The sequence below is a fragment of the Gekko japonicus genome, unplaced genomic scaffold (genome assembly GCF_001447785.1).
Source record: "Gekko japonicus isolate JY-2015 unplaced genomic scaffold, Gekko_japonicus_V1.1 scaffold5040, whole genome shotgun sequence".
Taxonomy (NCBI): Eukaryota; Metazoa; Chordata; class Lepidosauria; order Squamata; family Gekkonidae; genus Gekko; species Gekko japonicus.
Genome location: NW_015165409.1, coordinates 48870 through 60390, shown reverse-complemented (window position 1 = coordinate 60390; position 11521 = coordinate 48870). Strand labels below are relative to the sequence as shown.

Sequence of the window (11521 nt, the reverse complement as noted above, 5' to 3'; positions counted from 1 at the left end):
GAGGGGGGGGGGGGGAGAAATGGCACTGAGTCGGTATGGAATGAGCAGTCCATCCGGACTGCCTGAGAGCGCACTTGAGTGATCAAACTAGGGAAAATCCATCTGTGGCCCGTTAGCAAGTGTTAGGACTGAACTTTCTCTGGTGTCTTTTAACTCTGTTTCTGTGGCGGGGCAGCACGGAGTGCCGACAACTGTGGGACCTTACCCAGATGTTGCTGTCTGATCGTTCCCTTTAGATCCATTAAGCATTCACAGCTATGTTGGATCTAAAGGCACATCTGACTGCTGCCCGCCACAGGCCCTGTCTATCAAACATGCTCTGGGAATTGTGTGGCTGTCACTCATTTTCCAGGCATGTGGGGGCCCCATGCAGAACAATTTGCACTGGTGGTGTGTAAGAAGAGGGGGCTCATGCCTTCCTCCCAGGCTGTTTTCCCAACCTGAAAGGGCCCCGGGGAACTGTTCTTTATCCTGTTGGGGAAACTTATATGTACTGATGGGCTATCCATAAGTTCCCCAACAATGCATATCGTAGTTCCCTGGGGCTGTCTCAAGTTTGGAGAATGTTAGTGGGGGGTGTCCAGGCCCATATCTGCCCTGGAATTAAATTCTGAAACTCCCACAACATGTTTCACAACAGGACGCATGGGTGACATGAGACTTTGTAACATGTGAGTTGGCCTAACGTGACTTCTTTTGCTGGTATTTCACAACTGTTGCTTTTTGCTCACTTTGGAGGGCCTGTGGTTCACAGGTAGAGCATCTGTGTGGCATTCAGAAGATGCCGGGTTCAATCCCCGGTATCCCCCGGAAAATGAGGCACTCTACATGTATAAATATAGCCCTATTTATGGTAGTCAAATGTGTTATAAACTTAAAATGGTGTTGAAATAAGAACACACTTATAAGATTTTAATGAACAAAGAGTGAAGCTTGGTATTTTTAGACATCAGGTACATTCTACCTGAAAGACATTGTGTTTTTGATACGAGGAGAGGCAATCTCAAGGAACCAGTCGCTCTTGGATATTAAGTTTGGATCATTGTGGCAAATAATGCTGAAAATGAGGCACTCTACATGTATAAATACAGCGCTATTTATGGTAGTCAAATGTGTTATAAAATTAAAATGGTGTTGAAAGAAGAAAACACTTATAAGATTTTAATGAACAAAGAGCGAAGCTTGGTATTTTTAGACATCAGGTACATTCTACCTGAAAGACATTGTGTTTTTGATACGAGGAGAGGCAATCTCAAGGAACCAGTTGGAAAAACAGTGACGTGCGGAATGCAAAAATCTATCTTTGACTGTACATATTGTTTTTGTCCCTTTAGGTTGGAACAAGTACTATGGATAACCCTTTGCTCAAGCATAGCGCAAAAGATTATTTCTTTAAAGCTGCCCTGTGTCACTTTTTGGTTGATGAACTGAATGCTAAGGTGAGTGCACCTTATTGTTCTATGTATTATTATACCTTATATTGGATAGCGTACAAAAATATACAGTTCCTATTGACAGAGATTGCAGAGACCCCCTTGTTGCGGTTCTTTCTGCGAAGGAAATGCTCGCTATACCAGGCCTACTATTCAAGCCTTTTTCCCTTCCAGATTTAAATTTTTATTTCGAGAAAATTAGAATTCAAGGTAGCATAAAAATACATCTTACAGAAACAGTGAACAGAGGGAGCAACGTCATCAAAACATAAACCTTTGAAACATTCAAACTGGATTTTCACTTCCTTGTAATTGGAGGGGGAACTGTGCTTTAATCCTGTCTTTGCCCATGGAGTTTAGGGTGCAATCCACAGTTCCCCTAGGGCGAGCTATGTTTATTTTTAGGGCGAGAGTGTTGTGACTTGCCGAAGGCCACCCAGCTAGCTTCAAGTGGGGAACTGAACCCGGTTCTCCAGGTTAGAGTCCGCCGCTCTCAGCCACTACACCAAACTGGCTTTCTCACATTAAGGGTGGTAACCCTATACCCTCCCCCTTTCATTTTCACGACAAGCCTGTGTGCTAAATTGAGAGAGTAATCACTAAACAATGAACCCTCCTGTGGCACAATCTGACCTAGACGCAGCTATGCCAAAACCCCTTGAATAGTATCTTCCTATTTGTGTCTGGGCAGTTCTGTACACTGGAAAGACTCAGTTCTGTTTTCAGTTTTGCTATAAAACCAGCCTTGAGTTTGGAGCACAGAAAAGTCATATTGGCTCATAGCACAGGCAGTTGCCTATTTAAATAAGTCCAATATAAAATCTTCTCATTTTAAATTTTGTTTCTTCAAATGAGCTGTGCAGCTCTGATTTTGTGCCTTGGATTGCGGTTCTGTTTCTGAGAAAACCATTCCTGATAGGCTGAGGGATGAAGGAGACAGTATGTGGGAGAAGTGTGAACAGTTTCCTGCCGATGGTTTGTTTTTCTTGAAAATCAGCCCTTGGAGGCTGTGAAGAATGTTAAGGGGGAGTGGTTAGTTATCCATTTCCCCTTTTTGCTGTTCGTGCATTCAGAATTCATTCCGCCCATTTCACAGGCTGCTTCCTTACTCATTGGGGGGAGGGGGGCAAAGATAGAGGACTCCTTTATCTTTCCCTCTGCAGTGAAAAAAATGTAGTTATGACCATTACAATTATGAAATAAATAAATGGTGGGAACAGAAGAGGTTAAGCAGCTCCTGTTCTCCAAACCTGCTGACTGCTGACTCATCATTTCTATATAGTCTAGTTTGGCTCTGAGAAGTGGGACAAGTCCCAGTTTGCCAAGTGTGCGTGCTAATACAGCCCCCCTGCCCCCCGCCAGTTATACATCTGATTTAAAGAATAGCCAGTTAAGCATTTAAAGAACTGCTTTTCAGGTTTAAGTACTGGGGAGGCAGCAGTTCCTGCTGCAGTCTTGTTGTCCCACATTGTTCTTTGTCCAGAAGATCTTTTTTTAAAAAATTAAAGTTTAAGTAACTTCTTCTCTAGTATTTTCTTGTATCACTTCAGTCGGAGAGAACAAAATGTCCCCATGTACTTTTAATGGCCTGTGGGAACACCTGAAACTTCCAGATACAAACCCATTCACACAGGGGAGTTGCTGAAGATTGTAGATAACTAGTCTAAGGAGTTCAGCTCTGCAAAGTATTATCTGTCAGCTGGAGGCCAAGTGCAGTTAATCAAGACTAGGCTGCGGTTGTCCTCTTGAGAGGCATTGCTACCATGGCGATAGTTTTTCAGTGAAACACTCATAATGAGATCAGATATGCTCGGTTTGATTGAACGGTGAACTTTAGCAGTGTCTTCTCTCTTCCAGCTTGCTCTTGAGAAGTATGAGGAAATGTTCCCAGCATTCACGGATTCAAGGGAGTGTAAACTATTGAAAGTAAGTGACTCTGCATCCTGGCCAATGCGCTGGAACTAGAAATGGTGCACGACCTTTCTCAGGATTGTTGCATGGGGACTAAGAAAAACAGAGGGCTTCGAATTGAAAAGAAGAGAAGAATGATAATCCCAGAGCACATGTTAAAACTATAATCTTTATTGGCTGGATTTGAAGAATTACAGTACCACTGAATAAGACTGTAGGAAATGGCTTGTCTTGTGCGAGTGTGGGGGACCCTTATGATCATCCCAACCAGTTACTGAAGGCCTCAGAAGAAGGGAAGGGAGTCTACTGTGTGGCCCCTTCTCATCTCTGTGCTATATCTGGTTTCAAAAGAAGCTCCAAAGAGCCTTCCTACCTGGCTTCTTCTGAGTAGCCTTCCAAGCCACATACATTTTCTGGTCTCCCCCTACATTTAGCACTTGTGAATCACTCTTGTTTTTGCACTGGCTTCATTCCCAGACAGGTTATAGCCCTTTCTCCTGACCTGGGAAGGATATGAGGTGATAGCACTCGCTAGCCTTCATCTGCTGTTCCTTCAGGGTCAGCTTTCAGGAAGACATGGTGACCTACTTCCCCTATACCTGCATACCCTCCACACTTCACACCTTGAGTCAGCCCCTGTCTCTTCCATCCTTTTCCCTCTGCCGTGGACGTAATTTCTGCTTCCTGGGGCCATGGTGCCATGTAGGGACCCCATGACCTCCCTTTCATATAAGGTCACAAACTAGAATGCTGGTTGTATTGGTACTGTATGTACATAAACTTGCATAGATAATGTCACTAGAGTATTATAACAGGAAGCTTTGCATATTTCTGTGTATTGTTCAGTGAAAAATAAATCTATTGTAAATTCATGGGTGGTTTAAAAAAATGTCTCTCCAAGTATTGAAAGCCCTTGTACAGCTACAGTGGTTCACTACCCATGAGAGCAGTGGTCAGATGTTCAATTCAGCATTCTAATCTTTTAATGTTTTTCTGCCAGAAATTGCTGGAAGCTCATGAGGAACAAAACTGTGAGGCATACACTGAAGCAGTAAGTAGATCTCTGTTTTACTTATTATGCAGATCCGGTCATATAGATATACTAGGAATAAGGCCCATCGTGGAAATAAATACAACGAGCTCTATAAAGAGGTTCTGGACAGGTGGCCTGGCCTTGGGCACTCAGCGTCAATTTACTGTGGTGACCTCAGCAGGGTATAATGACACAGAGTCCACTGTTTTCTCCAAGGGAACTGATCTCTGCCATCTGAAGAGCACTTGTAATTGAGTGATCTCCAGCCCTCACCTAGAGATTGGCAACAATGGTTCCCCAGGAGGAAATGACTGGTTTCAAGGGTGGAGTCTATGGCATTGTACCTTTCTGAGGTCCCTCCCCTCCTCAAACCCCACCATCTCCGGGCTCCACCCCTCAAATCTCCAGGAATTTCCCAACCTGGAGTTGGCAACCCTATCTCCTTCCCAGCCAACCATCAACCTACCTTTATCTGCCCCTCTGACTTCAGGTTTCCATCTCCTCCCCCCCTCTCTCCTGGGGAGCAGTTGTAATTCTGAGTGATCTCCAGCAGGAATTTCCCACCTGGACTTGGCAACCTTATCTCCTTCCCAGCCAATCATCAACCTACCTTTATTTCCCACTCATTCTTCAGCTTTCCACTCCCCCCCTCATCTGCAGCCTCTACCGGGCTCTGAAGCCCTGACTGCTACGTCACATTGGCTGTCATACAGGGGCCATCTCAGCAGGATATAAGGACACAGAGTCCACCATTTTCTCCAGGGGAACTGATCTCTGCCATCTGGAAAACAGTTGTAATTCTGAGTGATCTTCAGCCCTCACCTGGAGATTGGCAACAATGGTTTCTCCCAACAGACACTAAGGGTACCTCAGAACACATTTTACTTCAGAACAGCAACAGCAAACTGTTTAGAATGTTAGAGGCAAAGGCCAATGAGGCCACATATGCAAATGACCTCTGTGCTCTGAGGCAAAGGCCAATCAGGCCACATATGCAAATAACCTGACTGGCTATGGGGGGGAGAGGAACAGCAAACTGTTTAGAATGTTGGAGGTGAGACTCAGGCAACTCAGCCAGTGGATAGGGACAACTCCTGAGTGACAGATCACGGAGCCAAAGGCTATATGGGCGCCGTGTGGAATGTTCAGCAGCGTGCCACCACCAACAGAGAATTATTATATAGAGATTCAGGGACTGTGTGGAGCAAAGATTCATGGTTCAGGTGTGCTTCCTGTCCCCCTGTTTCTGGGAATACACATGAACACATGAGGCTGCCTTATACTGAATCGGCCCGTTGGTCCATCAAAGTCAGTATTGGCTGCCTAGACTGGCAGCGGCTCTCCAGGATCTCAGGGTCTTGCCTATGACCTGATACTTAAGTGGAGATACCAAGGACTGAACCTGTGACCTGTATGCCAAGCAGATGCTCTACTGCTGAGCTGCTGCCTTATCCCTTTACCAAACCACTTGGGCTGGAAGGAGAAGCTGAGAAATGTCTGTTTTTCAAGGGCTACTATTGAAACGAGTTGGTTCCTCCAGCTTCATGCCCTGTCCGCTTATGGTTTCATTGCTCTTGACTTTTGGTAGTCACGTTAGTTAGTTAGATGAAATAAGCAGTATGCTAAAAGACATTAAACACATTTATAGCTAGCTGGAATCCTCTGATGGACTTCTTGCAGGAAATGGGAAAAAATAAATGGCCATTTATGGGTTTGAAGAATAAGAGGGCAAGAAATGAATTATAAGATAAAAGAGAGGGTTCTTTTTTCTTTTATGGATCTATAGAGAGTGTTAATAGAGAATTAATATGTACCAGTCATAGATGAAAATAGGAATATATTCCTTTTTTCTTTTTTCCCTATGATTACCCTTAATTCTGTCTTCTGTATCTTCTCTTTTAAGTTATTTTGATTAAAAGCTTAATAAAATTCATTATTAAAAATAAGCAATGTGCTGAATATGAAATGTAAATATCTTGGTTGTCCTTTGTTTTCTAATAATCTGTGCTTCTCCCTCTCCATAGGTCAAAGAGTTTGATTCGATATCCCGCTTGGACCAGTGGCTCACCACCATGCTGCTGCGCATTAAGAAATCAATTCAAGGAGAGAGTGAGGGTGACCTGAAGTGACCTGTCCCGTGTGACTCGTGCCGTGTCTGTTGAAGTTACTCTGTGTTGTGGCCCAGGACCATTATTGGATACTTGATAAATGCTTCTAGCTTCACTGACTGGTGTCTTGTTCAGTATTCTGTAGTGGCTCATGCTGTGGCACCTAAGAACATGAATTCTACATTTGTGAGTCGGATTCTCTTAAAAATGTCTAAATATAAAGATGCAGATTCCGCTCTTTTTTGCATGTTTACCTGGAAGCAAATCCCACTAAGTTCAGTGGAAGATTGCTTCCATGTAATTGCGCATAAGATTGCAGGCCATGTAAACTCAACTGAGGTGAAACGCTGGTCACCTTGAAATGATGCTCTCGTAATATGAGTAGCCACATTTCCCCACTCTCCCTGCCTCCACCAAATTTGTTGTGGTTTTGAATAAATGTTGGTCTACAGTCCATTTGGATTCTTTGTGATAATAACAGCGACAACCGATAGGAGAGCTCTGTTTTCACTGTGTTGTTGAAATGCGTGTCCTTTTTTGTGTCAGCATTTGTGCAACTTGATACGGTTGAGTCACAACACTACACTGAATTGAGCTGAGAGGACACATAAACCATGCAATCCCCTTTCGGGTAGATGATGAGCTTCATGAGGCTCAAACGTGAAACGATGTCTGAATGCAGGTGGTTCTCTTACATCTGTCCACATGTTACACGAGTTAGGGATGGAATGACATCATGGTTCTGACCAAGTGGACGACTGGAAAATGTTTAATGCAGAAGTCAGAAATGTGAATTCCTGTTATGAAAAGGGGCCACATTTCTGAAGCATTCTGTCTCCGAAGACATGCACTCCAGGCCAAAAACTGCAGGGCAAGAGACAGGACTCCAAGGCTCTCCACCCGATTCAGTAGCAGGTTCAGAAATGTGAAAAAATACCTATTTCTCCCAAGAAACAAAATGCAATTTCATTTTGGTAGGTTTCCTGGTTCCGTGGAGCCATTTTCTTCTTTCCTGGATCAGGGTCCTTTAAGCCTTGAAAGCCCTGACCTGGATAGCCAAGATTAGACTGATTTCATCTGATCTTGGAAGCTAAGCAGGATTAGCCTTGGTCTCTGTATTTGGATGGGAGACCACCAAGGAAGTCCAGGGTTACTGCAGACGCAAGCAATGGCCCATCCACCTCTTTGTCTCCTGCTTTGGAAACCCTGGATGATAGAGCTGTTCTGATGATGCCGTGGAAAGTGTGTGATGCTCATAGACAGTAGACATGGGTTCTGAAAACATGCTGAAATACAAAATGATATAGGTCTGAAGATGCAATCAATTTTTCATAGTAATTTTTCATGGTATAGCAAACGAGCCACTCTTCTAAAATGCTGATTGAGGATTGGCCTGTGTGGGCAACAGAACGAGACTATAGAATGGTGGCATGGCAGAACGGACTCTGGCCAATCTGGACTGTAGGTGGTGGGGATGGGGGGGAGTTCCTGTGTGCAGATGTCCAAATGTCCCTCTGTATGCTAATTCCTCGCAGGCAGAAAAGTAGCACAGCTGGGAACAGGTTGGGCTAAAATCTTTCTCCCCAGCACTAGCTTTTTGCTTGCAAGGAGACTGGAACAGGGGAGAAGCATACAAAAGCCTTTAAAGAGACACAGGGCCCTTTCCCCAGTTCAGGACTATGCCACTTCTTTCTGCTATGGAGATGTGACCTAGCTTTGGCCACATCTTTTATTCTCTCCGTGTTGTGTGTATGCACAGTTGTTCTTGGGGAATTTAGCCAGTGGCCCACTTTGTTCAGTACAAACTGAATCATCAGTCCTCCTGCCACCAGCTGTCTCCCCACCCACTTCTCCCTGCTGCTCTTACTCACATACTGTTGAGCAACAGCTGCAGGCCGTCTCTTAGCTCCAGAGAGGCAGTGGGCTGTCAGGAGCTTCAGAGAGAGAGAGATGCTCATGCCTGCAGCTGGATGGAATTTCTTTACAAGGGATGCCAGTGGGTACAGCTGGAATTGAGGGGTCCAAGAGCAGGCCGGGGATGGCAGGCAAGGAGAGAAACTCAGATGACCATGAAAATGGTTTTAAAGAGCCTCTCCGTATGGAGTTTCTGCTTTCATTTCCTGTATTTTTATTTCTTTATTTAGACATGTATGCCCCACTTTTCTTCCCATTTGGAACCCAGAGTGGCTTACATCATTCTTCCTTCTGTTGTTCTATCCTCATGACAACCCTGTGAGGTAGGCTAGGGTGAGAGTGTGTGACTGGCGCAAGGTCACCCAGCAAGCTTCCCTGGCAGAGTGGGGATTCAAACTGGGGTGTCCCAGATCCTAGTCTATCCACTCTACCACACTGGCTGTCGTAGTCTTCCTTTAGTTTGTGGCACAGCCTTTTCTTTAGGTCCCCGAGACTCTTCCCCCATAGGTGGCTGTCCTCGTCAAAACTTCCTGCGTCAGTTGTTTGTTTAACGGGCATATAGGGACAACCGGCTTCCGCTCGCCTAGATCTTGTAGATCAGATTCGCTGCAGCTTTGGGCTGGCGTTTCACTTCAAACTGTTCCAAACAGATGCACTCCATTCCTGAATCGCTCACAAAACACCTGCCTTTTGACGTGTCCTGTATCTGTAACCTAGACACACCTACAACCCTTGTATAATAAACTGTGCTGGTATTGTGGCTTTTGGGAGTCTGTGAAATGAATAGTGACCATGAAATAATGGGCTCATTCCTCACCAATGTTACATCCGAGGGCGACGCAGAGCTGCTTGTTTTGAAACGTTCCGCACAGAAAGGCGGCAGACCTTTTGTCAGCTCTCCTGTGTCTGTACGTGTCTTAACGGTAGGGCAGTTCTCTGCTGGATGTGAAGAATGCGGCCACCGGTGTGCTCTGGGTACGATCCTTAACTAGAGCAGGGCTGTGGCTGGATGTGGGAAAGGCTTTCTTTTATTCCTTCTGTTCTGCGCGTTGCTGGTTTGACATAAGATTTGCCATTAAAGAGTGTGCTGCCCACTGTGAAGATAACTTTGTGTTTCAATTAATCCTGCTAAACATGCTGGCTTTGGCAGACCATTGACGTGGGGGCACCAGAATGAGGAAGAGATAAATGTATCGGGTCACCTTCTGCCCGCATAGGAGGCTTGCAGTTCAAGCAAGGGCCTGCTGTTTGGCAGGTGTACAGGCTTTCTTTTTCTTGCAGTACAATAGCCAAAGATTGTGGGTTAGATCCTACAGATGGAACAAAAGTATCCTCCCTTCCCCTGCCTCACTCCTGCCCACCGAGTCCCCCAAAATGCTGCTCCTTGGGAACGGGGGACTGTCACAAACAGCAATGATGGGTGAGTTGGGGAAGGGGGCTGTGGTCAGTAGGATGAACTGGCAAAAATCGCTTCCCTTACTTGCTGTTGGGAAAACAAAGGTCTTTGGATCCAACCCTGTCCTTTGCAACTCTCCTCTATGTTAAGCTGTGCTAGAAATGGATCGTAGAACTTAAGACATTTTGTTATCTTCAAATTAGTCCTGCATAAGGCCCCTTTCAGGAGCTCCCGTCTCTAGTTCCAGCTCCTGCCAACCTAGCAGTTTGAAAGCAAGAAATTGCAAGTAGATAAATAGGGACCACTTCGGTGGGAAGGTAACAGCGTTCCGTGTGCCTTGGTGTTTAGTCATGCCGGCCACATGACCACGGAAACGTCTTCGGACAGCGCTGGCTCTTCGGCTTTGAAATGGAGATGAGCACCACAACCCTAGAGTCGGATTCGACTGGCTTTCGAGCAAGGGAACCTTTACCTAAGGCCCCTCTCAAATGGTGTCAGGGGCAAGGCAGAGGCCACATTGCCATCTCCATTAGATACAGTTTTTTGGGGAAGATTTTTCCTCTTCACATCATATAGTACTCCAGTGTGCCTCTGTTTGCTATTAAACCAATATTGTTTTTAGGAACCATTCACTGGACTGGGAGCATAACTTTTGCAAATAAGATTTGGTGGGAGATGAAGTATCGTTTCTATTGTCATGGGAATATAAAGGACTAGAAAAGAGCTTTCATTCCCACCCACCCCCCGGAGCATGAAGGTTGTAGTAACCCTTAGCAGCACGCTAGGAAGCAAAGGATTACTAGCATGTTTGAGCTACCCTTTGCCTGCTGTACTGCAGCTTCGTAGCAGTTTGGCGCGCCACCTTAAAGTCTCCAGCCACTGAGGACTGCTGAAGTAGAGGAAACCTTGTGCCAGGTTAGCCAGTTTCGGTTAAAGATCTACAATCTACCGTGTTGTTTTTTTAAATCCTACCCCTTTCAGTTCTCCACTCTGCCATGGAAGGTCTCTGGGTGACCTTGGGCTCAGAGTTCCCTCTAAGCTGACTTAGTGTGAGCTGGCTCAGACATTTTTGTCTTAGCACAGGAAGGCGGGCTCCAGGGCAAGCTAATTGATCCAGCAGCCAAATCGCTCGCTCACCACTTTAAAGCCAGTAGCTCGCAAAGTAGAATTTCTGCTCCCAAGACTCCACAGCTTAGAGGGAGCACTGCTTGGGCTAGTCATTCTCTCCTGCAGCCTGAACTCCCTCGCTGGGTTGTTGTGAGGATAAAACGGAGGAGGGGAAAACGATCTAAACTGCTTTTCAGTCCCCACTGGGGAGAAAAGCCGGGTATAGTATTTACATAATTTTTATTTAAACAATATCTGCCGACTAGAGAGAGCCTCTTTCTCTGGCCTGGAGGGCCCAGGATAGCCCTGTTTCGTCAGATCTCGCAAGCGAAGCAGGGTCGGCCTGGCTAGTATTCAGATTGGAGACCACCAAGGAAGTCCAGGGTTGCTACGCAGAAGCAGGCAATGGCGAGCCACCTCTGAGCGTCTCTTGCCTTGACGACCCTACAGGGTCGCCGGAACTTGGCCGTGATTTAACAGCAGTTTCCACCACCACAGAAAAGCCTTCATTAGAAGGTTTACCCATCCTTCTCTTGCACGTAACATTATTCGTGTTGTAGTTGCGGTCCCCAAACTTGTTGGGCCTCTGTGCGCTTTTGGAATTTTGAGGAACGGTAGC

The 11521-nt window shown here is 45.6% G+C and overlaps 1 protein-coding gene across 1 annotated transcript in view; it reads left to right on the top strand.

The window, feature by feature from the left end:
* Positions 1 to 6551, top strand: part of LOC107109960 (beta-soluble NSF attachment protein) — a gene marked incomplete at its 5' end in the record, with an annotated part of 10380 nt that extends 3829 nt beyond the window's left edge. The window contains 4 exons of the mRNA XM_015410669.1: positions 1335 to 1439; positions 3291 to 3359; positions 4345 to 4395; positions 6402 to 6551. Of these exons, the coding sequence (XP_015266155.1) occupies positions 1335 to 1439; positions 3291 to 3359; positions 4345 to 4395; positions 6402 to 6506 (330 nt within the window). The remainder of the gene's footprint in view (positions 1 to 1334; positions 1440 to 3290; positions 3360 to 4344; positions 4396 to 6401) is intronic.
* Positions 6552 to 11521: the final 4970 nt, after the last annotated feature.